Raw genomic sequence first — 27929 nt, forward strand, 5'->3', positions numbered from 1 at the left:
TGGGGGGAAGGCGGAAGTGAATGCATTCAGTCAGCCTGGGCTCTTCACGGCCTCTCTAGGACCCAGCACACTCGTTTTCTTTAAGCTTTACATGGAGGCAACGCCAAAGAGCTGCAGAGGATTCTTCCAAACGTTGGCCGGCGGAGCCTAGCAGGGTATTATGGGATGTCAGCAGCATTGCACGCCCACAGTACTCCCCCTCTGGGGCAGCCCCTCTTTCCCCACCCTGCGTCCTGTGGCATAAACCCTTTCGCCCCCATAAGATGCAAGCTGCAAAGGGATCCCAGGAGCAGAGAAGGGAGGGAGACAATGACAGGTGTGCAGGTTTGGGGCAGGGGGTGGGTGAGTGGAAAGAGAAAGCCCCCGCTGCCCCCCAAAATGGCTGACCCACTTGGGCCCCCCTCCAGGAGACCCCCTCCCTCCCTCCCCATTATTAGAGGATCTTGGAAGGGAGGGCTGGGGGCGGGGGCAGATCTCCCTTTTCTCGAGACATTCTCTGATGTTTGTAGGGTGTGAGAAGATGTCGACTGAATTGACACTTGCAGGAAACTCAAAGAAAAAAACTGGCCAGAGAAAGTGGGGGGAGAAGGGGGGTGTCTGGCAGGGACAGAAGCAGAAAGGTCCTGGGTGAGGGAAGGAATATCCCACCTGTGGGCCAAAGGCTGTTCTGGTGCCATGTACACATTTTGTTTCCTCTCCCTGTTTTAAATTTAGCTAAGGAGCACCAGGGTCCCTATTTTACTACAGTCTCAATGCCTTTGAAATCAACCTGGTGCGCTTTTCCTTATAAAGTGAGCCCACTGTTTACATCCTCAGAGTGGGTGGAAATCACTGTTAGCTTCCATCCCATTTTGGGTTCAAGTGCTGAGAACAGAGAGGGCTTAGAAGGAATCCATGGAACAGATGGGGAGAGAAACCCTGGTTCAACATCAGACCTGTTTATTCACTGTTTTCTTGCTCAAGTTTCAAAATACACTTTCAAACATACTGAGCTTTTAAAAGCTTTAAGACAGCTCTGGTTACACCCCATCTCCCGCTGGAGCAGAGTTAGAACCTCATTTTCAACCAGGAGTCTCATTTCTATGGGATCGGGATTGTACCAATTGAAACAGGTACTGAGTTTTAAGTTAATTAAGCTCTTTATTTTTTCCTACAGGACAGTCCTTGCCTCAAGAGAGAAACCAGAAGCAAACCAAGAAGACCTTTTGAGTCCTGGTGGGAGCGGAGATGGAGAAGAGAGTGAAGATGGAAGAGCAGCACTTTGCTAACCCTGGCCCAGGAAAAGGGCCCTGTATCATCAGGGTATGGAGCTGTGCAGAGCTCTGGGAAAGAAGAGTGCAGGAGAACCAGCCTGGGAGCAACACCTGCTCAGACGCAGAGCGCCAGCCCTTCAGGGTATTCTGCTACCAGGAGGCTGAAGGGCCCCGAGAGGTTTGCAGCCGACTCCACCACCTTTGTCGTCAGTGGCTGAAGCCAGAAAGGCTCACAAAAGCTCAGATGCTGGACCTGGTGGTCCTGGAGCAGTTCCTGGCTGTCCTGCCCCCGGAGATGGAGAGCTGGGTCAGAGAATGTGGAGCGGAGACCAGTTCCCAGGCGGTGGCCGTGGCAGAAGGCTTCCTCTTGAGCCAGGCAGAGGACAAAAAACAGGTGAGAGCATTTCATCTTGATAACATGGCCTGTGTTCTTAATACCGTATTTCTTCGATTGTAAGACGCACACTAATTTCAGTACCACCAACAGAAAAAAAAAACTAAGACACACCTGTGATTCTAAGATACACCCCATTTTTAGAGATGTTTATATGGGGGGAAAAGTGTGTCTTAGAATCGAAAAAATAGGGTAATTCTTATTACTTATCTCAGCTTGTTTTTGTATGTCCTCTAAGGAAGGGATGCCCCGATTTCCAATGCCCCCCCCCACGCCCCAAGAATGGTTGTTCCTAATTGGTAGAGCAGGCCCCCTTCGGAGGATAGTTAAACCAGCAACACATAGTTAAAACATGCAATTCCCTACCCGAGTATGTAGTGATGGCCACCAATTTGGACGGTTCAAAATGGGGGCTAGACAAATTCCTGGATGAGAAGGCTTTGAATGGCTACTTGTCTGGATGGCTAGATCCTGTGAATGGGTTTGTGAAGTTCTGGGGAAGGAGGGGATCCTTCTTCAACTGGTGGCAGAGTCCTCCTGCTGTGTTCACAGCAGAAAATGCTGGATATCAGGGAATGTCTGGGAGGTTCTGTCTTTCCTCCTGGTGGGTTCTCAGAGGTTGTTCAAGAGCTTTGCTTCTGCTAGGGTTGAACTCTTAGTCCCAGAGATCTGGTCCTTAGACAAAGAAATGAATTAATACGTTCCGTGACTTGGACTATAGATCATCTTTACAAGGAGGACTAAAACGCAAACCAATTGGAAAATGTTGCCCTTGCCCTTGACCTGACCCATTTCTCTCCTTCCCTTTCTGGGATCCTCCGTCCTGTTCCAACTGCAGGGGAAGTTGTCCAAGGCGCCCACAGATTTCCCTGAGGCAGAGGAGGCTCCGCTGGACAGAGGGATCTTGGAAGAGGGTGACAGAGGACCCTCCTCACTGGGTAAGGATTAACATATTTCCCCATGGCCTCCCTCCCGCAATTACACCTGAGGTGCATGAGCTGCTTTAATGTTCTCCTCGAACCAGATTTTGCAGGAGAAGAGAGACTCTTTTTCTCTAGATAGTCAAAAAGGAAATATTGTTTACTAATGTGGACAAACATTGATTCCACTAAAACAATGAAAATGAAAATACTTAAGAATGACAACTTTCCTTCTTTGCCTTCCTCACAGGGAGCGGAAAGACCCAGAGAGAGAGTGAACTGATCCTAGGGGATCCTTCTAGGCCTCCTTCACTTGGTGGTGGAGTGGAAGCATTTTCTGCGCAGCCTGGGCAGGTAGGGGAGTCCTGGGGTCCTCCGTCCCTGGCATATGTCTTTGGTCCTGGAAGAACCTTCCCCATTAGCCTTTGCTCTGCTCTAAGATGGCTGCTACGAAGGCTTTGAATGTCCCTCATGAAGCTCTGACATTCAGAAGAAAGACTTCACCGTCCTTGTCTTCGTGTTTTGCAACGTTTTGTGTAAGGAGAACCTCAATTCTTCTGCTTTCAGGGTCCGGTGACTTTTGAGGAGCTGGCCGTTCATTTCTCAGCGGAGGAGTGGGCTCTGCTGGATCCAGGCCAAAGGACTCTGCACAAGGAAGTCATGGAGGAGAATCGTGGGATCCTGGCCTCTCTGGGTAAGGAATGGGATTCCTCTGGGTAAGGCTCCCTCTTTGCCTTCTTGACAGGTCCTAGAAGGTGGAATTTCAGCTCTTCTTTCTTTGTGTCAGTACATAATACAAATGTCATTGAGGACAACAGTACCTGGGCCTTGTTCCTGGGATACTCTAGTCCAGAGGAAGCTCACCAGGTGAAGCATATCAAGCAAAAGTGTAGGTAAAACTCACATCCTCTCCAACCTTAACCTGTTGGTCTTCTATGAGATGGGGCCTCTATGAGATGGGGATGCTTGTTTGGACTTTGGAAAGAGCAGGATGTCCCTCCAGTTGGGGCTTCCCATCTCTGAGAAGTGGCCAAGACTTCTGCTCTTGGCATCTGATCTGCAATTGTCTTATTAATATGAATTCAGAGCAAGGTTTAAAAGCAGGGAATTTGGTCCACTAACAGAATGATGCTTCTTGTTCCAAACACCATCCTTCCATCTTCATTAGATCATTTTTCTAGAAAAGCATCATCTGTGTCTTCTGACTGGCTGGTTGGTCTGGACAATACTGCCACACCCACAACGGTCTTGTTTGTCACTCCATCTTAACCCACTTGCTTTCGACAGGGCATCCTTTCTCAGAATTTCCGTACTGGTGTAGCCATGACAGAGGGTTTCCAAAGCAACTGAGACATTGAAAAGAACCATGAGGGTTCAATTCTCCCTGTGCAGTTCCCAGTTAAATAATCAGCTAGGAAAAAATGGCAGATTTGTGCATTTTGTATTTCATGTTCATTCATTGTTTGACGTCCTTTGTAAGAGTTATTCTATATAAATGAAAGCGCTGAATGTCACTCTAGTTCTGTTCTGTTGATCACTGGGGGATATTTAATATATTTAGAAGGATCTTCCTCTCCAAAAAAAAATTTTTTTATCGATTTGGTTTGTTCCCTAATTTCAGGAAGATATTATTGTTGTTATTTCTTGCAGGTGATTGCAGGGAGAGCAAGGAAAATGGATCAGAAATTGAAGGGAAGAGGGGAATCAAGTCTATTTATTTTAAAGCGTTAGAAATCCGTGATATTCCATTGATAGAAGAACGATTTCACAGGGTAGAAAAACGTTTTCCGTGCTTGGAGGGTGAGAAGCAATTCAGTTGCAATTCACAAGTTAAGCAACATCAAAGAATTCATACAGGGGAGAAGCCATATGAATGCCTAGAGTGCAGTAAGAGCTTTGCTCACAACATAAAGGGACATCAAAGAATTCACTCCAGGGAGAAGCCCTATGAATGCCTGCAGTGCGGAAAGTGCTTCTGTTGGAGCAGTGACCTTAGGTTACATCAAAGAATTCATACAGGCAAGAAGCCCTTTCAATGCCTAGAGTGTGGAAAGAGCTTTACTCAAAGTACACACCTTAAGCAACATAAAATAATTCACACAGGGGAGAAGCCCTATGAATGCCTGGAGTGTGGAAAGAGCTTCAGTCAGAGCAGCAACCTTAAAAAACATCAAAGAATTCACACAGGGGAGAAGCCCTATGAATGCCTGGAGTGCGGAAAGAGCTTCAGTTGGAGCAGCGACCTTAGGTTGCATCAAAGAATTCACACAGGCGAGAAGCCCTTCCAATGCCTAGAGTGTGGAAAGAGCTTTGCTCACAGGACACACCTTAAGCAGCATCAAATAATTCACACAGGGGAGAAGCCCTATGAATGCTCAGAATGTGGAAAAAGGTTCAGTCGTAGCAGTTATCTTAAGTCGCATCGAATCATTCACACGGGCAAAACGCCCTATAAATGCCTAGAGTGCGGGAAGAGCTTTGCTCGCAGCACAGACCTAAAGAGACATCAAAGAATTCACACAAAAGAGAAGCCATAAAACTGCTCAGAGTCTGGAATGCAATTCAGTCACAGATTGCATATCCCTCTTGTCAAACAATCCAAGCACTTTGAATGCTTTGAATTTGGAAAGTGTTTCAGTTAAACCTGTGAACTTTAGTAACCATCACAGGATCCACACAGGCCTGAAGCCCTATCAGTGCTCAGTTTGTGGAAAGAGTTTCAATCACAGTGTGAATCTTAAAGCACATCAAAACATCCACACAGGCCTGAAGCCCTAGAAAGCAGAAAGAGCTTTGCTTGCAGGACACGTCTGAAGTCACATCCTGCAATTCCCACAGGGGAGAAGCCCTACAAGGGCTCAGAGGATGGAAAGCGATGATCGGGGGGATCTACACTATTGCTTTTAAAGTGTTTTAAAGCACTTTGAAAACGTTTTGAAACCTGTATATGCAGTGTGTCCTGGGCCCCAACAGTTGTCAAAACTGTTATAAAGCGCTTCAAAGCAGTAGTGTAGATCCCCCCCCCCCCCCGGTTGACATTTTCTTCAGCAAGCAAGGGGCATGACTCAAAAGCCCCTGGGAAGTGGAAGGAGCAACAGTTAGGCCTAATGGAGTCTTCAGTAGCCATTCAAAGGATGTTGGTTCCAAAACATTTATTTCTATTTCACCCATCACTAAAAGCCCACTACAATTTTGGCAGAAACAAATAAGTTTATTTATTTTAGGTACGAAAGCTCCTTAATACATAAATTACGCTTATATAAGCAATATGAAAAGGGTGGTTAGGGAATTCCCGATCTTGGTGTTAGATCAATGTTCTTTTCACCCAAGGATGAAATCCAAACAGCCCTTAAGCACGACTCCACCATTCCAGCGACAGAGGGTTCAAAAGCGCTTTATTGATTAGTAATCAAGGCCTGGTATCTTCAAAGGGAGCAATCAGACAAAAGACATATGGAATACAGTACAGTATTTGAGCTTGCAAGGGGCAGGGCCCAGTAGCAGCATTAACCAATCAGAACATAACACTGGGGCATAGCTAATTATGCTAAACAGTTCTGTAAACAATACCTTTGGCCTGACAGTAAGTTACAGAAGTTAACTTCGACACAGCAGCACTGGAGACAGCTGGAGACAGAGCTCTTGTTTTAGTTAGATAAGACAGAGACATGAAGACACCCTTGAAGACGCCCTGGAACGTGACATTTTGCCTGGTGTGTAATGGATACCTTACAGTTTCCAGTTAAAAATGGAGGTGGTTATGCTAACATTGGCATGTTATTCTGAGACCAGCCAACTCCAACGTAGAATTCTCTTGATGGAAGATGGTATGTTTCTAAACAAGTGGGTTCACATGGAAGGGATAAAGTCTGAATAGGATTCAATGTGCATGTTTAAACAACATTTCATGGACTGTGGTTGGTGAGATGGTCATTCTCTGGGGTTAGCACTAACCACGAGCTGTGTGGTGACTCCCAACACTTCAAGCCAGGGTTTGAGCTGCTAGCCCTGCTGTAGAAGGTCTGACTGGGATTAGAAAGTGACCAGGGCTTAGCAAACTGCATTGCACACAACCTCTGAAACCCTGAAGTCTTAACTAAAAAGCCTTAACCAGCAGGATTTTAGGTGTCTTGTGAACAGGCCCAGTAAGTGTCTTGCCAATTTGGATGCATAATTGTGGTCCTCATTGAACTGTAGCATTTGAAACAGGCATAAGTGACCCACTCTGGATGGTGTGGGAAACAGACCTTGGAATCCACATAGAGGAAGAAATTTGGAGTGCTTTGCAGGATAAGTATACGCATAAAACAATCTCAGTTTAAAATAGGGAAGTAATGGTAAAACTGACCCACAGATGGTCACTCACACCAAGGAAATGATCAGTGGTGAGTCCTGGGGCATCCCCCGAGTGTTAGGAGGGAACCTTCATGCATTTACTGCTTTTAAATTGTAGGTTTTAACTTGATTAATTGTTTAATTTGTATTTAGCTGTGTATATTGATTGTTTTATATTGTAGGATTTTATCTGTACGCTGCCCTGAGATCATAGGGTGCCATACAAATGTTGAAATCTTAATAAATTTAGATATTGTTTGATCTATGTAACAAAAAAATAAAAAGAGAAAAAATGTCGACAGCGTTTCAGTTGAAGTATGAGCCTTAAAAAAATCACAGAATGCACACTGGCGAGATGCTCAGAGCATGCTCCGGTCAACGCAATACATCTTAAATCATATCAAAGAAGTCATACAGGCAGAAGCTAGTTTTTGAGATAATTTCATTTGAACGTATAAAATCAGTGTTCACATTGGTAATGTGTGATGTTTAACCATGATTTAAGTACTTGTCATTAAATTTGAAACATTTCAGGAAAAAAATCATCTCTAGCTTAAACGGGTAAGAAGTTATGCATATTTAAATGTGGCAAGTACGTAATAGCATGGCAGCCATTTTGATGTCGTCACACAGCCCCCCACCACTGGACTTTTGTAAGACTCACTTTTTTGAGACACTTACGTCATATATAAACAAAAATAATTCACGAAGCTTTTGCACTTACTGGGATAAATCAATCCTGCTCTGGCTCTGGGACTATGCGACTTTAAAATAGGGTTTTACAGTGTGTGTGTGTGTGTGTTTTAAAAAAACCGCCAGTAAAATGACCTCAGCCATTGGCTGGAAATTGGACTGGATCTTGAAATTGAGCACCCTCTCTCACAGAAGCTAAATGAGTTTAAAGTTTGTGTCTTTTGAATAGAGTCCAGGGGATCCTTTGACTTAAATACCCCGACTCCATGAATTTGCTCTATCAGTTTTTACTAGGGCTGTGCACCACTCCGTTTCAGATCCCTTGGTCCGAAGCGGAGCGGGCTGATCCGGACCTCCGAAGCCCGGTTCTGGAGCAGATCGGGAGAGGTTTGGATCGGATTCCGAAGTGGTTCAGGTAGGGGTGCACATCCCTACTTTTTACAGAGCCGCACCTCTGCTGGAGCTTATGATACTTAGGACTGTGTATTCAATAAAAGTTCACCTTTTGAAAAGAAATAATTCCCTAGGTGCACACCCTAATGAAATTGCTGCACACGCCTATGCTCCTCCTTCAATCTAATCCTCCGAAATAATAAATCACGTTGCCCCTTCCTCAAACTACCCTGACAGTTCTAACCCCCCAAAACCCATCTCTTACCGCCCTTCTATATATCCACACACACACAGCTAAATCCCCGATTCCCGGGTTTCTACCAATCCAGCCATTCCAACTACCAGCCAATCAGCACTTACCACTATCACATCCTGGTCCCTGCAACATAACCACCGTGAGTACATTTAGAATCATTTCACATCCTTTAAAGCAATAGACATTCCTAAAACATTAAATAGGTATAATGCAGTAAGACATTACGCCCCACTATTTATCCTATTTCTTCGATTCTAAGACACACTTTTTTCCCCATATAAACTTCTCTAAAAATGGGGTGCGTCTTAGAATCGCGGTTGTGTCTTAGGGTGGGTTTTTTTCTGTTGATGGTACTGAAATTAGTGTGCATCTTACACTCGATGGTGTCTTACAATCGAAGAAATACGGTACTCCCCTGCATTGGGAGAAATGACCATTTCTTTCTACCGTTTTGTGATTAAGCAGTGTGGTTTAGTGTGTTGTCTGAACGGGGCCAATCTTTAACCTGTTACTGACCCTTAAGAGAACTTCAACAACAGTTTGTCAATGCAACAGTCTTTTAGCATTAAAAAAGCTATAACGACCGATGTCTCCTGGCAGGCCTATCTGGTGGAATTTTAGTATGCTTTTAGGATGTTCTTAGGGTGTTTTAACAATGTATGCTACCCTATTTCTTCGATTCTAAGACACAATTTTTCCCATATAAACTTCTCTAAAAATGGGGTGCGTCTTAGGGGTTTTTTTTCTGTTGGTGGTACTGAAATTAGTGTGTGTCTTACAATCAATAGCGTCTTACAATCGAAGAAATATGGTATGTTTTTAATAATTATTTTATGTATTTTATTCTTACTGTTGTTCCCCGCCTCGATCCAGACGGAGAGGCGGGTAAGAAATTATTATTATTATTATTATTATTATTATTATTATTATTATTATTATTATTATTCTGTGACTGGTAAGTTTGCTCAGGAGTCTTTGGTGGGGAACTTTATCAAAAGCCTTTTGGAAGTCCAAGTGGGAGGAGAAATCCTCCAACTCTTTCTCATAGGTGGGCATCACCATTGGCAAGGGCTTTAGAAGAGCTTCTTCCTTGCTTTTCCTAGAATCATAGAATAGTAGAGTTGGAAAGAGCCTATAAGGCCATAGAGTCCAACCCCCTGCTCAATGCATGAATCCACCCTAAAGCATCCCTGACAGATGGTTGTCCAGCTGCCTCTTGAAGGCCTCTAGTGTGGGAGAGCCCACAACCTCCCTAGGTCACTGGTTCCATTGTCGTACTGCTCTAACAGTCAGGAAGTTTTTCCTGATGTCCAGCTGGAATCTGGCTTCATTTAACTTGAGCCCATTATTCCGTGTCCTGCACTCTGGGAGGATCGAGAGGAGATCCTAGCCCTCCTCTGTGTGACAACCTTTCAAGTGTTGGAAGCGTGCTGTCATGTCTCCCCTCAATCTCCTCTTCTCCAGGCTAAACATGCCCAGTTGTTTCAATCTCTCCTCATAGAGCTTTGTTTCCATACCCCTGTTCATCCTCGTTGCCCGCCTCTGAACACCTTGCAACTTGTCTGCATCCTTCTTAAAGTGGGGTGCCCAGAACGCAATACTCAAGATGAGGCCTAACCAGGGTCGAATAAAGGGGAACCAGTACCTCACCCAATTTGGAAGCTATACTTCTATTAAAGCAGCCCAAAATAGCATTGCTGTGTTGGCAGCCTGGACCCCATTTTGTGCCTCCCACAATGGCCCGTATACCAAGCATCACTCCAGAGCATTGAGGGGAAGGAATGCAGCCACCACCAAAAAAATGGTTTAATAAAATGTGGAGAAAATTCTGCAAACTGTCCTTTTATTTCTAGGGAGTAAAAAAAGAAATCTCAGGATTTTTTGTGAGAAATGTATTCGGAAAAGTTTTGGCTCAGCTCTATTGTTGTTGTTGTTATTGTTGTTGTTATTATTATTATCTACCCCTTTGACAAAGCTCTCTAGGCAATTTACAGGGTTCAGCACCATTGCTAGGGTCCTGAAAGCCCTGTATCAGGTGTGAGGAGTCAGGGCCGTGTTGCACCCAGCTCCAAGGAAAGAGTGGAGGTAACGGTGAGCCAAAATCCATCTTCCGCTTTCCTGAAAGTTTCCTTCCCCCATGAAAGAGGCTTCCATTTTTCTGCCTCATTCTCTTGACTTATTTATTAATCACAATTAATTATGATTAATTAAACAAAAACGGGACGGTGTAAAAGCTAGAATGGAATAGAACAGGCGGGAATGACCCCTTTATATAAAATCACACCAAAAACAGCGGCATGTGTTAGAAACACTGTAGAACAGTATTTCCCACATGGGTGGGAGGGTGCTGTTGAACCATGTCCTGCTTTGTTGGTCCCTGGCCGATGGCTGGTTGGCTACTGTGTGGATGAGCTTCAGGGGGAAGACACCTTTTCATCAGAACTGGGGGAGTGGGGGCGTGGCCAGGGACAGAATGAGGTGACCGCATAAAATTTTATCTCATAGAATCATAGAATAGCAGAGTTGGAAGGGGCCCACAAGGCCATTGAGTCCAACCCCCTGCTCAATGCAGGAATCCACCCTAAAGCATCCCTGACAGATGGTTGTCCAGCTGCCTCTTGAAGGCCTCTCGTGTGGGAGAGCCCACAACCTCCCTAGGTAACTGATTCCATTGTCATACTGCTCTAACAGGAATTTTTTCCTGATGTCCAGCTGGAATCTGGCTTCCTTTAACTTGAGCCCGTTATTCCGTGTCCTGCACTCTGGGAGGATCGAGAAGAGATCCTGGCCCTCCTCTGGGTGACAACCTTTTAAGTCTTTGAAGAGTGCTATCATGTCTCCCCTCAATCTTCTCTTTTCCAGGCTAAACATGCCCAGTTCTTTCAGTCTCTCTGCATAGGGCTTTGTTTCCAGACCCCTGATCATCCTGGTTGCCCTCCTCTGAACACGCCCCAGCTTGTCTGCGTCCTTCTTGAATTGTGGAGCCCAGAACTGGACGCATTACTCTAGATAAGGCCTAACCAGGGCCGAATAGAGAGGAACCAGTACCTCCCGTGATTTGGAAGCTATACTTCTATTAATGCAGCCCAAAATAGCATTTGCCTTTCTTGCAGCCATATTGCACTGTTGGCTCATATTCAGCTTGCAATCTTCAACAATTCCAAGATCCTTCTTGTTTGTAGTATCGCTGAGCCAAGTATCCCCCATCTTGTAACTGTGCATTTGGTTTCTATTTCCTAAATGTAGAACTTCGCATTTATCCCTATTCAATTTCATTCTGTTGTTTTCAGCCCAGCGCTCCAGCCTATCAAGATCACTGTCTTCCAGTGTATTAGCTATCCCACCCAATTTTGTGTCATCTGCAAATTTGATCAGCGTTCCCTGCACCTCCTCGTCTCCTCCAGGGCCCTCCGAGAATGTGGTTATAAGCTAAGGCCCCAGTGCGATGCATGCACACGGCCAGTCCATTTTCTTCAGAATGGCCATGGGAAAGCATGGTGCCGTGACAGGCAGCCCCACAGGAAAGAGCTGCCGAACTGCTCATGGAGGTTCACATTAGCACCCTAAGACTGTCTGCTTGATGCATGCTCCATAGGAACGGCGCCTCCTTGCACATGGCTATATTAGGTGTCCTTCGGAATGGCCATAGGAAAGTATTCTGACCCTTCTCCTGGCTTCCCTTCCCTTTTAGGACACCCTAACGATGCAGAAGGAAGATGGTACAAGGTGTGGGTCTTTTGGAGGGGCCCCAAGTGGGTCAGTCCCCTGGGGGGCAGGGGGTGTCTCTCTTCCCACCCTCCCTCTATCTCCACCCTGCCCTTGGCTCCCTCCCTTCTCTGCTCCTGCCCGTGGGGGTGGGCTTTTCCAGGGTCAGGCCCACTGGACCAGCAACAGAGGTGGGTGCCCACTCGATGGTCTCTCTTGCATAAGGGCACTCTTCAGTAAACTGCAGCCTGTCACCTTCTTCTCCTCACCAACTTCTTTTAAGAACACAAGAACATCAGAAGTGCCCTGATGCTGGATCAGGCCAAAGGTCCATCTAGTCCAACACTCTGTTCACACAGGGGCCAACCAGCCATCGGCCAGGGACGAACAAGCAGGCTGCTTACCCTACCCTGTGCCTGTTTGCATTCTCTTCCCCTCCTTATTGTTTTACTATGATTTTATTAGATTGTAAGCCTATGCGGCAGAGTCTTGCTATTTACTGTTTTACTCTGTACAGCACCATGTACATTGATGGTGCTATATAAATAAATAAATTATTAATAATAATAATAATAATAATAATAATAATAATAATATGGAGTAACACACAGCACCCTCCCACCTATGTTCCCCAGCAACTGGTGCACACAGGCTTACTGCCTCGAATGCTGGAGATAGCACACAACCATCAGGGCTAGTAGCCATTGATAGCCTTTGCCTCCAGGAATGAATCCAACCCCCTTTTAAAGACATCCAAATTGGTGGCCATCACTACATCTTGTGGTTTTGTTTGTTGTTTATTCGTTCAGTCGCTTCCGACTCTTCGTGACTTCATGGACCAGCCCACGCCAGAGCTTTCTGTCGGCTGTCGCCACCCCTACCTCCCCCAAGGTCAACTCTGTCACCTCCAGAATATCATCCATCCATCTTGCCCTTGGTCGGCCCCTCTTCCTTTTGCCTTCCACTTTCCCTAGCATCAGCCTCTTCTCCAGGGGATCCTGTCTTCTCATTATGTGGCCAAAGGACTTCAGTTTTGCCTTTAATACCATTCCCTCAAGTGAGCAGTCTGGCTTTATTTCCTGGAGTATGGAATGGTGTGATCTTCTTGCAGTCCAAGGCACTCTCAGAATTTTTCTCCAACACCCCAGTTCAAAAGCATCTATCTTCCTTCGCTCAGCTTTCCTTATGGTCCAGCTCTCGCAGCCATAGGTTACTACGGGGAATACCATTGCTTTAACTATGCGGACCTTTGTTGTTAGAGTGGTGTCTCTGCTCTTAACTATTTTATCAAGATTTGTCATTGCTCTCCTCCCAAGAAGTAAACGTCTTCTGATTTCCTGGCTGCAGTCAGCGTCTGCAGTAATCTTTGCGCCCAGAAATACAAAGTCTGTCACTGCCTCCACGTTTTCTCCCTCTATTTGCCAGTTATCAATCAAGCTGGTTGCCATAATCTTGTTTTTTTTGAGGTTTAACTGAAACCCAGCTTTTGCACTTTCTTCTTTCACCTTTGTCATAAGGCTCCTCAGCTCCTCCTCGCTTTCAGCCATCAAAGTGGTGTCATCTGCATATCTGAGATTGTTAATGTTTCTTCCTGCGATTTTAACTCCAGCCTTGGATTCGTCAAGCCCAGCATGTCGCATGATGTGTTCTGCATACAAGTTGAATAGGTAAGGTGAGAGTATACAACCCTGTCATACTCCTTTCCCAATCTTAAACCAGTCCGTTGTTCCGTGGTCTGTTCTTACCGTTGCTACTTGTTCGTTATACAGATTCCTCAGGAGGCAGACAAGATGACTTGGTAGCCCCATACCACCAAGAACTTGCCACAGTTTGTTATGATCCACACAGTCAAAGGCTTTAAAATAGTCAATAAAACAGAAATAGATGTTTTTCTGGAACTCCCTGGCTTTCTCCATTATCCAGCGGATATTGGCAATTTGGTCCCTAGTTCCTCTGCCTTTTCTAAACCCAGCTTGTACATCTGGCAATTTCGCTCCATGAATTGCTGGAGTCTACCTTGCAGGATCTTGAGCATTACCTTGCTGGCATGTGAAATAAGTGCCATTGTGCGATAGTTTGAACATTCTTTAGTGTTTCCCTTTTTTGGTATGGGGATACAAGTTGATTTTTTCCAGTCTGATGGCCATTCTTGTGTTTTCCAAATTTGCTGGCATATGGCATGCATCACCTTGATAGCATCATCTTGCAATATTTTAAACAGTTCAGCTGGGATACCATCGTCTCCTGCTGCCTTGTTATTAGCGATGCTTCTTAAGGCCCATTCAACCTCACTCTTCAGGATGTCTGGCTCTAACTCACTGACCACACCGTCTGAGCTATCCCCGATATTATTATTATTATTATTATTATTATTATTATTATTATTATTATTTATTTGTATAGCACCATCAATGTACATGGTGCTGTACAGAGTAAAACAGTAAATAGCAAGACTCTGCCGCATAGGCTTACAATCTAATAAAATCATAGTAAAACAATAAGGAGGGGAAGAGAATGCCAACAGGTACAGGGAAGGGTAAGCAGGCACAGGGTAGGGAAAAACTAACAGTAGAAAGTAACAGTAGAAGTCTGCACAACATCAAGTTTTAAAAGCTTTAGGAAAAAGAAAAGTTTTTAGTTGAGCTTTAACTAGTTGAGTTATCCTTCCTATACAGATCTTCCGTATATTCTTGCCACCTTTTCTTGATCTCTTCTTTTTCTGTTAGGTCCTTGCCATCTTTGTTTTTGATCATACCCATTTTTGCCTGGAATTTACCTCCGATGTTTCTAATTTTCTGGAAGAGGTCTCTTGTCCTTCCTAATTTAACTATGCGCTGTGTGAAGAAGGACTTGCTTTTATTTGTTTTATTTTATACGTGAGGTACTGGTTCAGCTCTATTCGGCCCTGGTTAGGCCTCATCTAGAGTACTGAGTCCAGTTCTGGGCTCCACAATTCAAGAAGGACGCAGACAAGCTGGAGCGTGTTCAGAGGAGGGCAACCAGGATGATCAGGGGTCTGGAAACAAAGCCCTATGAAGAGAGACTGAAAGAACTGGGCATGTTTAGCCTGGAGAAGAGAAGATTGAGGGGAGACATGATAGCACTCTTCAAATACTTAAAAGGTTGTCACCCAGAGGAGGGCCAGGATCTCTTCTCGATCCTCCCAGAGTGTAGGACACGGAATAACGGGCTCAAGTTAAAGGAAATCGGATTCCGGGTGGACATCAGGAAAAACTTCCTGACTGTTAAAGCTGTATGACAATGGAATCAGTTACCTAGGGAGGTTGTGGGCTCTCCCACACTAGAGGCCTTCAAGAGGCAGCTGGACAACCATCTGTCAGGGATGCTTTAGGGTGGATTCCTGCATTGAGCAGGGGGTTGGACTCGATGGCCTTGTAGGCCCATTCCAACTCTGCTATTCTGATTCTATGATTCTATTTGTCCTGGATCTCCCACAACAGGAAACTATTGTTATTATTTATTTATTACACTTATATATCGCCCCCATAGCCAGAGCTCTCTGGGCGGTTTACAGAAATTCTAAAATAAAGATTAAAACGAGTATACAAAATTTAAAATTCTAAAACACAGAACATACACACACAAAGTATTAAAAACAGTTAAAAAAACTAAACAAGTGGGTGATTAAGATGTGCTGCCATACACCTGGGCAAAAAGGAAAGTCTTAACCTGGCGCCGGAAAGATAGCAGCGTTGGCGCCAGGCGAGCCTTGTCAGGGAGATTGTTCCGTAGTCTGGGGGCCAGACTAAGGCCCTGTCCCTCGTTGCCACACTCCGAGCCTCTCTCGGAGTAGGCACCCGGAGGAGGACCTTAGAAGTTGAACGTAGTGAATGTAAGAAAAGCAGAACATAAGAACATCAGAATTGCCCTGACGCTGGATCAGACCAAGGGTCCATGTAGTCCAGCACTCTGTTCACACAGGGGCCAACCAGCCATCGGCCAGGGATGAACAAGCAGGACATGGGGCAACAACACTCTCCCACCCATGTTCCCCAGCAACTGCTGTACACAGGCTTCTTCTCCTCCCAGTGTTGATAATTTCTCCTTCTTTTCTTCTATCTTTTCCCTTTTCCTCCTCCTCCTCCTCTCTCCCAACTCTCACAACCCTTTTTTCAACCGGCCGTTTTTTGCTCTTCCCTCGCACTTAATTCAGACAACTTTCCCAAGGCCTTTGGACAAAGGCATTACACGGGTCTCTGCCAGGAGCCTCGTTGCCTCCATCGAAGGGTTAAAGAGAGCGAGTTTGCTGGGTCCTAGAGAGGCCGGTAAGAGCCCAGGCTGATGGAATGCACTCACTTCCGCCTTTCCCCCCACCTTTGGGAAAGCAGCCTGGGAGGTTTGCATGGAGTTTGCAGCCTCAGCCTCTCTTCCCCTGCAGAGGAGCAGGTGGGTGCAAGATGCAAGGGGGTCCCAGGGGGTGGAGGAGAAGAAAGGGGGTGGAAAGAGACCCCCCCAGGGCAGAAGAAGAGCAGGGGAGGGAGCCAAGGGCAGGGGGAGAGTGTTGGACTGGGAATCAGGAGATCCGGGTTCGAGTCCTCAGTCGGCCATTGAAACCCACGGGGTGGCTTTGGGCCAGTCACAGACTCTCAACCCAACCTACCTCACAGGGTTGTTGTAAGGATAAAATGGAGAAGAGGAGGATTATGTACGCCGCCTTGGGTTCCTTGGATATAAATGCAATAATAAATAGATACATAAAAAAGCTAAGCAGAAGACAAAAGAGTTTCGGGGAGTTGGTGGATCAAAAAGGGACTGAAATTTACAAAAAATTAACAATGGTTCAGTTCTCTTTCTGTTGGCCTGTTTTGCATAGCTTCAAGTTTTGCTATATATACATAAATGCTAGTTTTGGAGCATTTGGGGTCACAGTTTGCATGTTTGTCTTCTTTTTGAAAGAACAAAGGAATTCTTGCTTTGACCACGAGGCTGCAGTTGCCATCGCTTCTGAACTAGCTTTGGGGGGCTCGATACTTCGGTCTAGAGCAGCTTGATTCAGTTTTCCCTAATTATTTCATTTTACTCACTGGTGAGGCAGAGATCTAAAGAACAGGATAGAGGGGATGGTTTAAAATGGAAAAGTGTACCTTCCTTTAAATTCCATGCCATCCCTGCTCTCTTTCCTTCCTTTTCTGTAAAAGTTTGGACTGTATTCTTATGTGTCCGAAAGCTTTTAACATTGCAGTGAACTAGTTTGGACTGGTGGAAGTTTAAGTAGAGCCAAATAACACTTCAACTGCTGCTGGTTGGGCCGTGTAGTCTTTTCGCATTGTTTTCTAACAGGCCTTAGCAAGAGTTAAACTCTAGTGTATTTTGCACAGTATACACAAGTATTTCATGGTAATCATTGCATGTTTCACATTTCCCTGCTGTATGTGATGTTCTTTTGCATTTATATTTGTTTATAAACCATATCTTAAGTCTTCCTATGTGGCATGTTTCAGTAGTTTAACCTCATTTTCAACCACGAGTCTGGTTCTTGTGGGACGTGGCTTGTCTAGACCCAAAGCTTTTAACATTGTGGTGAACTAGTTTGGACTGGAGGAAGTTTAAGTAGAGTTGAAGTATTCCCTGTAAAGGAAGCACGCACCAGCAAAAGTTGGCCCTTGGACTGGATTTAGCACAGATCCCCAGAACAAATGCTCACAGCTCACAATTTGGAGGTTTAAGACCATTTATTGGAAACGGGTAGGTTACATGGGATTAGCATACTAAAACTATTAAAACATGCATATATATAAGAACCCAGAAAAAGCAAGCCAGAAAACTAAAACTACAGTTCATACATCACCCAACCTTGGAGTCAGCCAGCCGCGCCGAACTCCCCCCACAAAGTATGCTTTATAGTTCCTTTTTCTCTCACTCCTTCCCCCCTCCCCTTGGCTTTTCATAGAATCATTGAATAGCACAGTTGGAAGGGGCCTACAAGGCCATCGAGTCCAACCCCCTGCTCAATGCAGGAATCCCCCCTAAAGCATCCCTGACAGATGGTTGTCCAGCTGCCTCTTGAAGGCCTCTAGTGTGGGAGAGCCCACAACCTCCCTAGGTAACTGATTCCACCGTCGCACTGCTCTAACAGTCAGGAAGTTTTTCCTGATGTCCAGCCGGAATCTGGCTTCCTTTAACTTGAGCCCGTTATTCCGTGTCCTGCACTCTGGGAGGATCGAGAAGAGATCCTGGCCCTCCTCTGTGTGACAACCTTTTAAGTATTTGAAGAGTGCTATCATGTCTCCCCTCAATCTTCTCTTCTCCAGGCTAAACATGCCCAGTTCTTTCAGTCTCTCTTCATAGGGCTTTGTTTCTAGACCTCTGATCATCCTGGTTGCCCTCTTCTGAACACGCTCCAGCTTTTCATATGTAGATCTTTCACACCTCCGCCTGAGATGTTAATGTGTCTCAAGGCCGGGCGGACATGCTTCAGGCGATTCATGGCATCACCATTCTCCCCCATGCAGCTGGGCCGCTTATCTCCCTTTTCCTATGAACCATAATAATAAAATTAACACGTTAAAAGACAGGCCAGCCCCAGTTCCATTCACCCATCCCTTACATTCCCCACCCCCATAGGTGATGACATGGAAGCAGCATCAGCACCCATTTGAGACAGGTCCTGGGTATTGAAGTTGGCCACAGCTGGATCTAATGCAGCTCTTCATTTGAATTCGTACAGAACAGTCCTTGCCTGAAGAGAGAAATTGGTAGCCAAGGAAGGAGACCTTTTGAGTCCTGGGGGAAGCAGAGATGGAGAAGAGAGCAAAGATGGAAGAGCAGAACTTTGCTGGCCCCAGCTCAGGCATAGAGTGCCAGAGCTTCAGGGGCTTCTGCTACCAGGAGGCTGATGGGCCCCGAGAGGTTTGCAGCCGACTCCACCACCTTTGCCGCCAGTGGCTGAAGCCAGAAAGGAACACAAAAGCTGAGATGCTGGACCTGGTGGTTCTGGAGCAGTTTCTGGCTGTCCTGCCCCCGGAGATGGAAAACTGGGTCAGAGAGTGTGGCGCAGAGACCAGTTCCCAGGCGGTGGCCCTGGCAGAAGGCTTCCTCCTGAGTCAGGCAGAGGGCCAAGAGCAGGTGAGAGCATTTCATCCTGATAACTCCAAGGGACTGTGTTTTTACCCCAATTTGTTTTTGCTTGTCCTCTAAGGAAGGGATGCCTCAATTTCCAATGGTCCAACCTCCAAGTATAGTTGTTCTTCATGTGTAGAGTAGGCCCTCCTCAGAGGATAGTGAAACTAACAGTGCATAGTTAAAATATGCAGTTCCCTACCAGAGGATGTAGTGATGGCCATTTGGATGGGTTAGAGTGAGGGCTAGACAAATTTCTGGGGGAGAAGGCTATGAATGGCTACTACTCCGGATGGCTATATCCTACCTCCAGAATCAGAACCAGTATGTCTATGTACACCAGTTGCTGGGGAACATGGGCTGGAGGGTGCTGTGACACTCATGTCCTGCTTGTGAATTTGCAGCCAACAGCTGATGGACCACTGTGGGGGGAGAATGCTGGACTAGATGGATCCTTGTTCTGATCCAGAACTGGTCTTCTTAGGGCTCTTCTTACGATCACAGGAGAAATGAATGGATTTGTGAAGTTCTGGGGAAGGAGGGGATCCTTCTTCAACCAGTGGCAGTGTCTTCCCAAAAGGACAGTGTTTGCAGCGGAAAATGCTGGATATCAGGGAATATCTGGGAGGTTCTGTCTTTCCTCCTGGCTGGTTTTCAGAGGGTGTTGAAACACTTTGCTTATGCCAGGGTTGAGCTATTAGCCCCAAAGCACACATCCTAATGTGCTGTCCCCCCGCCACCGACATAGACGCAACTTAGTGTGCTCTGTGGCTTGGATGGTAGATGAACTTGAGAAGGAGCCCTGAAATACAACTGCTGCCCCTTGCCTTGACCTGACCCATTTCTTTCCTTCCCTCATCCCTCTTCTCTGCCAGTTCCAGTGGACGTTGGCCAGAGCACCCACAGATTTCCCTGAGGCTGAGAAGGCTCCACCGGGCACCACACAGAGGCCGCTGGATGGGTGGATCTTGCAGGAGGGTGACGGAGGACCCTCCTCACTGGGTAACTGATTAGTGGGATGTATTTCCTCATGGTCTCCCTCCCTCAATTACGCCTGAGGTGCATGAGCTGCTTTAATGTTCTCCTTGAGCCTGATTTTTTTTCTTTGGGGAGAGACTTGGAAGAGTGTCTCTTTATCTCTAGATATTCAAAAAGGAAATATTGTTTATTCATCTGGACAAATATTGATTCCAGTAAAACAGTGAAAATGGAAATGCTTAAGAACAATAACTTACCTTCCCACCTTCTTTGCCTTCCTCACAGGGAGCAGAAAAGCCCACAGAGAGAGTGAACTGATCCTGAGGGACCCTTCTAGGCCTCCTTCGCTTTGTGGTGGAGTGGAAGCGGTTCCTGCGCAGCCTGGGCAGGTAGGGGAGTTCTGGGTGCCTCCGTCCTCTGCACATCAATGCTAGGAATGCTTTGAAAGTCACTCATGAAGCTCTGGCATGCATAAGGAGGATCTCACCATTCTGGTCGTCGTGAATTTCTACATTATGTGAAAGGAGAACCTCAATTCTTCTTCTTTCAGGTTCCGGTAACTTTTGAGGAGGTGTCCGTGCATTTCTCAGAGGAGGAGTGGGCTCTGCTGGATCCAGGCCAAAGGACTCTGCACAAGGAAGTCATGGAGGAGAATCGTGGGATCCTGGCCTCTCTGGGTAAGGAATGGGATTCCTCTGAGTAAGGCTCCCTCTTTGCCTTCTGTGTCAGTTCGTTTTAAGGATGTCATTGAGGAGGACAGTGCCTGGGCCATGTTCCTGGGATACTCTAGTCCAGAGAAAGTTCAACAGGTGATGTACATAAAGCCTTAAATGTGTAGCTAAAGAACTCACATTCTCTCCAACCTTTACCTGTTGGTTTTCTTATAGCCTCTATGAGATGTGCATGCTTATTTTGATTTTCGAAACAGCCTTCTCTCTAAAGACTCATTCAGTTCTTTGGGTTATCTGGTGAGGTGGTGCCACATGATGATGATGATGATGATGATGATAATAATTGTTACCCGCCTCGCCCTCTGGATCGAGACGGGGTACAACACAAATACAAGCACAATATTTGTGATAGTTGTGCGTGGTCGTGCCCATGGTGTGGACAATGAATCATAGAATAGTTTAGTTGGAAGGGGCCTATATGACCAACTTTAAAATCACATAAAACCAGAATAAGTTACAGTCCAGGGAAGGCTTATTTTAAAAGATATGTTTTTAGGAGGCATTTAAAAGATAATTATATTTTCCACCTCCCAAACTGCTTGAAGTGAAGGCCGCTACAGAGAAGGCCTGCCATCGAGTTTTTGACAACACACGTTATGTCCACTGGCCAACAAAGGAAGTTACCCAATCAAAAAATGAGATCAAATTAGTCTGGCAGGATTTGTTCCTGACAAGTCCATGTTGGCTTCTAGTAATCACTGCATTGTTTTCAAGGTGTTTACAGATTGACTTCTTTAGAATCTGCTCCAGAATTTCCCCAGGGATGGATGTCAGACTGACTGGTCTGTAGTTCCCAGGTTCCTCCTTTTTGCCCTTTTTGAAGATAGGGACAACGTTAGCCCTCCTCCAGTCGTCTGGCACCTCACCCGTCTTCCATGATTTCGCAAAGATAATAGACAAAGGTTCTGAGAGTTCTTCCGCTAGCTCCTTCATTACTCTAGGATGCAGTTCAGCAGGTCCTGGAGATTTGAACTCGTTCAAGGAAGTTAGGTGTTCCTTGACCATTTGTTTATCAATCTCAAGCTGTAGTCCTGCTCCTTCAGGTTGTACTTTTCTTTTTTGAAGGGGTCATAGACCCTACTTTGGGAGACGCCTGAGCCAAAGAAGGAAATGAGCACTTCTGCCTTTTCTTTCTTTCTTTCTTTCTTTATTTATTTATTTATTTATTACATTTCTATACCGCCCAATAGCCGGAGCTCTCTGGGCGGTTCACAAAAATTAAAACCATTCAAAGTATAAAGCAATAGTATAAAACCATAATATAAAATACAATAAAAAAGCTCAACCAGATAAAAACAGCAGCAATGCAAAAATTACAAATTTAAAACACCATGTTAAAATGTATTTATAGATTGTTAAAATGTTGGGAGAATAAAAAGGTCTTCACCTGGCGTCTAAAAGCATATAATGTAGGTGCCAAGCGAACCTCCTTAGGGCTCATTCCACAGCTGGGGTGCCACAGCAGAGAAGGCCCTCCTCCTGGTAGCCACCTGCCTCACTTCCTTTGGCAGGGGCTCGCGGAGAAGGACCTCTGAGGATGACCTTAGGGTCCGGGCAGGTACATATGGGAGGAGGCGTTCCTTCAGATATCCTGGCCCCAAGCCGTTTAGGGCTTTAAATGTTAATACCAGCACTTTGAATCGGGCCTGGAACTGGACTGGCAGCCAATGAAGCTGGAAAAGAACTGGCGTAATGTGGTCTCGTCGGCCAGTCCCTGTTAGTAAGCATGCTGCCCTGTTTTGTACCAGTTGAAGTTTCCGGACTGTTCTCAAAGGCAGCCCCACATATAACGCATTGCAGTAATCCAAACGAGAGGTTATCAGAGCATGGATAACTGTAGCTAGGCTATCTTTGTCATCTGTTATCAATTTGCCATCCTCATTGAGTAGTTAAACCACCATTTCTTTCCTCTTGTCTTTTGCTATGCATTTACCCGAAGAAAGCTTTTTTGTTGCTTTTAGCATCCTTCTTTAACCTCAGCTGATTCTCAGCTTTGGCCTTCCTGACACCTTTTCTGCACTTCTGTGCTGCCTGTCTGTGCTCCTCTTTTGTAGCCTGGCCTTCCTTCCACTCCCTGTACATGTCCTTTTTCTGTTTTCAATTTTTCTCTAAGCTTTTGGTGAAGCTACCTTGGCTTCTTCTGTTGTTTTCTACCTTTTCTCCCTGTTCAAATTGTTTGCAATTGGGGCTTTCAAAATTGCCATTTTTAGAAACTCTCACCCATCTTGGACTCCCTTTCTCCTTAGGATCACTTGCTGTGGGACATTATCATAGAATCATAGAATAGCAGAGTTGGAAGGGGCCTACAAGGCCATCGAGTCCAACCCCCTGCTCAATGCAGGAATCCACCCTAAAGCATCCCTGACAGATGGTTGTCCAGTTGCCTCTTGAAGGCCTCTAGTATGGGAGAGCCCACAACCTCCCTAGGTCACTGATTCCATTGTCGTACTGCTCTAACAGTCAGGGAGTTTTTCCTGATGTCCAGCTGGAATCTGGCTTCCTGTAACTTGAGCCCGTTATTCCGTGTCCTGCACTCTGGGAGGATCAAGAAGAGATCCTGGCCCTCCTCTGGGTGACAACCTTTTAAGTCTTTGAAGAGTGCTATCATGTCTCTCCTCAATCTTCTCTTTTCCAGGCTAAACATGCCCAGTTCTTTCAGTCTCTCTGCATAGGGCTTTGTTTCCAGACCCCTGATCATCCTGGTTGCCCTCCTCTGTGTGACAACCTTTTAAGTATTTGAAGAGTATTTGAAGATTACTTATCATTGTTCCGTGTCTATTAGAATCGCCTTTCCTAAAATCCAAAGTATATTCAGCTTTTGCTTCCTTTAGAATCAAGAACTCAAGTACCGACTCTTGTATTGGCTGTATGTTTTTGAGCTCGATTCAGGGTGCTGGTTTTAACCTATAAAGCCTTACATGGCTCAGGCCCACAGTACCTGACGGAACTCTCCTGATGTGAACCTACCCATACACAATGCCCAACACCTAAGGCCCTCCTCCAAATGCCTAATCTGAGGGAGGCTTGGAGGACGGCAACAAGGGAGAGGGCCTTTTCAGTGGTGGCCCCCCAATTATGGAATGATCTCCCCAACAAGGCCCACCTGGCGCCAACATTGTATTATCATAAACAACCAGGATACTTGAGAGAGCACCTTATAGAATCATAGAATAGCAGAGTTGGAAGGGGCCTACAAGGCCGTCGAGTCCAACCCCCTGCTCAATGCAGGAATCCACCCTAAAGCATCCCCGACAGGTGGTTGTCCAGCTGCCTCTTGAAGGCCTCTAGTGTGGGAGCGCCCACCACCTCCCTAGGTAACTGATTCCATTGTCGTACTGCTCTAACAGTCAGGAAGTTTTTCCTGATGTCCAGCCGGAATCTGGCTTCCTGTAACTTGAGCCCGTTTTTCTGTGTCCTGCACTCTGGGAGGATCGAGAAGAGGCCTTCTCCCTTACCAACCTGCCTGATCACTGAGGTCATCTGAGGGCATGCTCCTGGGCCCAATCTACACATCGTTGTGAAGTCGCTTCCGTGCACGGTTTTTTAATACGCACCTAAATGAAGCTCGTCTTTGTTTGCTGTCTCTGGCGCTTTTTCTTTCATTTCGTTTCGTTGGAGTGGTTCACACTCTTCTAAATTGCTGTCCCTTCCGTCGCAAGTGGGTGTTTCTTATAGCTTGGCTTTGGTGGATGCTTGTGACGTTCTCCCTTGCTCACCCCCCTTTTTTTAAATTCCTCAAATCCCAGAATTCCCTGTTCGGGTCGTTGTGGAGAAGATGGAGTCGATGGATAACCAAACGGAATTAGTCAGCACCATGGCTGTTTCTATCAATTTACTGCTATATGCTCTTCGAGCACTGTCTGTGCTGGAGGATGAGTACATGCATCGCCGGGCGCAATTCATCAGAATCTTGAAAATTCACCGCAGACGGAGGATGCTGTTCTTGCAGCAGCTTGAGCAGGACACCAACTTTTTGGTGTTAGGCACAGAGTTCATTCGTCTCCCTGCTGTTTTCAGACGCTACTGGGTCCGTCCCAGTAGGAAGGACTGGTGGGAGAATTTAGTTCTGAAAGGATGGAATGATGAAAGGTGGATCGAGAGCTTCAGGATGAGTCGAGGAACACTGTTTGAAATTGTTGCTGAGCTTACTCCAGCACTACAGAGGAAACAGACGGCCATGAGGGAGCCACTTTCCGTGGCTAAGCGTGTGGCAATTGCTATTTGGAAGCTGGCTAACCCTGGGTTCTATAAAAATGCCGCAGAGCAGTTTGGGGTTGGCCGCTCGACAGTTGTCAAAGTCTTCGTTGAAGTGTGCTTGGCATTGGAGCTTGTTCTTCTTCATCGCACAGTCTGTCTTGGAGATTTTCGTAAGGTATTTTTTTTTCTTCTAAGCTAAGTTGGATGCACACGTGCGCATGTGTGACGAACGAACTAGTGTTATGTATAGGAAGTTTTTTTTCCTTTGGGCCAAAGTTGCATGTACACATGCGCATGTGTGACGAACGAACTAGTGTTATGTATAGGAAGGTTTTTTTTTCCTTTGCGCCAAAGTTGGATGCACACGTGCGCATGTGTGGCGAACTGCTATGTGTTTCAATGTAAACATTCCTGTTGGTTTAAACATTGTCTTTTAATTTTTATTATAGGTAATGGACGGCTTTGCAGCTTTGGGATTTCGTGGCTCCTGTGGAGCCTGTGATGGAATGCATATTGAAATTGTATCTCCGGTTAGGCAAGGCAACAATTTCATAAATCGGAAAAACTATTACTCAATGATACTGCAGGGGACTACGGACCACACTGGCCGCTTCACCCATATTGAGGTTGGGTGGAGTGGCAGAAACCGCAATGCACATGTATTGCGTAATTCATCCCTCTTTGAGGCAATGGATGCTGGAGTTTTTTGCCCTTCCAATGAGGTTTGGAGAATTGGAGACGTCGAAGTGCCGCCTTTCATTGTAGCTGATGGGGCTTATCCATTGCGGAAATGGCTTATGAAGCCCTATGGTGGTAACCTTGACCCACCCCAAGCTCACTTCAATTACTGCCTTAGCCGTGCCCAGAACATTGTCAAACATGCCTTTGGGAGACTGAATAGCAGGTGGAGGTGCCTCAGTGATCGGCTGGAAGTGGCGGAGGAAAATGTTCCCTCAGTTATTACTGCTTGTGTAATTCTGCACAACATCTGTGAATCCAGAGGTTACGCAATCATAAACACTGACGGACCGCAAAACCGTGTAACACTTGCGACCCTAGGACAACAGTATGTTAATAATGAAAACGAGTGTGGAGCCGAGGGAATCAAAGTTAGGGATGCTATTTGTACATACTTGTGGCATAATAGGGAGTTGCGAAGGTGAAATTGAATTGTAATATAATGGAAATGTTGTTGCTGTTTATTCGTTCACTCTCTTCCGTCTCTTCGCGACTTCATGTTATGTGTAACGTTTCATATTGAATAAAAACCTTTTGTATTGGCAGCTGTACTTACGTTTTTAATTAATATCCCTGCGCATGTGCGATTATGTGCAATTACTTCTTCGGGTTTGTAGGGGGCGCAATTCAGGAAGCCAACCTTATTCTTAACTATAGTTGTAGGAGAACAACAAAATGGCCCCTCGGAGAGTGGCATACTGGCAGGTCGAGGAGGTGGAACTGCTATTAGAGGAGCTGCTGAAATGTGGCCAGGCAGAGCGTTTAATGAGGAGCTCGAACTTGGAGACCATCTCCCTGTTCAAAAGAGCTGCAAGTACTCTCACCTCGGAGGGGTACCCGAGGAGTGCCCTACAGGCCCACACTAAATTCAAAGTGCTGAAGGCCAAATTTTTTGCAGCCATGGAGTACCATGAAGGGCCACCCCCAAGGCGGCTTAGACCCCCCCCCCCCATTATGATGCCTTGCACAAGCTATGGCTGGATGCAGGGGAGCCAAGCTGGATGGAAAGGCGACCTGCAAGTAAGTTTTTATTCTTAAGGAATATAAACCCGTTTTGCTGTTTAAATACTTCCAACTTAATTCATAAAACTTTAGATTCAATACATTGTATTCATTGCAGTTTACTTCTGTTAAATAAAAATTTCAGTCATGTCTAAGAACCTGACTGTATCTGCAGCTGTTACAGCATAACACTAACAAACAAGTGAGTTTAATGTTAAGGATGTTTCTACTGCTATTTGTAGAAAGTTGTTTCATTACATTAAATAATACTAAAAAACAGTACTTAATGAAACACCACTGTAAGTTTGTATCATTAATACTAATATGGAAATAGATATTGCAATTTAAAGTTTTGTGTTTTCCTAAGTAGTTTAAAAACTTAATTTTAATTTTTTTAATCATTATATTAATATCATTGAATTAATTATATAAAAAAAATCTATTGTAAAGATTTTGCTTTAACTTTCTAGTGGAAAACATTTAAAATTTTAATAGTCCTGCACTCATACGTACTGTTACTTTATAAAATTTTCCAGACATGCAGCCAGCTCAGCGAAGCAGGAGAGGTCAGGAACAGCCAGATGACCCCACAGAGGAAGGCAATCACCCTCCTGCTCAACTGTCACTGGCACATCCTGATTACGCAGGTCTATCACTGATTTTACTCAACTACAGAATACTTTAACACACCAAGGTAATGATTGATGCTCACTTGATATCACTGCTAAAATTGCTTGCTTCCCATTTCAGGCGAACAGTCCACATCTCAACCACCTGCTACACCTGACATGTCAGGTGAAGCACAGCAAACATCAGTGCATAGCAATGAGGAAGTCCTGAAGGCTGTGCTTCGGTTAGAGGCTTCCTTCCATAAAACAAGTAATTTTTTCTCTTATTAACTAATTTAAAGTGTAAATTGCTAATTTCATTTTTCCTGCATTGACTATTAATGATTATACTCCATTCTTAGTGCGTCGCTTGGAACATTGTGTTTCGATCCTAGAAGGGCAGATGCTTGAAGATCCTAGTACACTAGGATTGGAAGCGGCTGGACCAGCAGCAGTAGCATCCAAAAAATAAATGTTAAAATGCTACAGTTTAAAGAACTGCAGCCCTTTCTGAATTTTTTTATTTTCCTTGTTTTTCTGTAAATAAAAAACCAGCACAATTGCTACTTAAACATGTTTAATTTACTATAAGTAAAAAAAATATTTTTGCAAAAACTAAACAACGTTGTTTATTCCTTTATTGCAC

At 45.3% G+C, this 27929-nt stretch overlaps 2 protein-coding genes across 2 annotated transcripts in view; both read left to right on the plus strand.

Annotated features, from left to right (window-relative positions):
* LOC134396268 (uncharacterized) overlaps positions 1–27929 on the plus strand; it is an 853762-nt gene that overhangs the window by 464134 nt on the left and 361699 nt on the right. Inside the window, 2 exon segments of the mRNA XM_063122688.1 lie at positions 20293–20396; positions 20558–20684. Of these exon segments, the coding sequence (XP_062978758.1) occupies positions 20293–20396; positions 20558–20684 (231 nt within the window).
* LOC134396390 (zinc finger protein with KRAB and SCAN domains 7-like) lies at positions 86–7054 on the plus strand. Its single transcript, XM_063122872.1, has 6 exons — positions 86–155; positions 1157–1647; positions 2486–2585; positions 2818–2921; positions 3135–3261; positions 4218–7054. The coding sequence occupies exons 2-6, from the start codon at positions 1228–1230 to the stop codon at positions 5102–5104; spliced, it is 1638 nt and encodes a 545-aa protein (XP_062978942.1). The 5' UTR covers positions 86–155; positions 1157–1227; the 3' UTR covers positions 5105–7054.

The sequence above is a fragment of the Elgaria multicarinata genome, chromosome 3 (genome assembly GCF_023053635.1).
Source record: "Elgaria multicarinata webbii isolate HBS135686 ecotype San Diego chromosome 3, rElgMul1.1.pri, whole genome shotgun sequence".
NCBI lineage: Eukaryota > Metazoa > Chordata > Lepidosauria > Squamata > Anguidae > Elgaria > Elgaria multicarinata.

Coding starts and splice junctions, on each gene's coding strand:
- LOC134396390 (XM_063122872.1), top strand. CDS start 1,228: ATGGAGAAGAGAGTGAAGATGGAAGAGCAGCACTTTGCTAACCCTGGC. Junction 2,586..2,817: donor CAGAGGACCCTCCTCACTGG/GTAAGGATTAAC, acceptor CCTTCCTCACAG/GGAGCGGAAAGACCCAGAGA. Junction 3,262..4,217: donor TGGGATCCTGGCCTCTCTGG/GTAAGGAATGGG, acceptor TATTTCTTGCAG/GTGATTGCAGGGAGAGCAAG.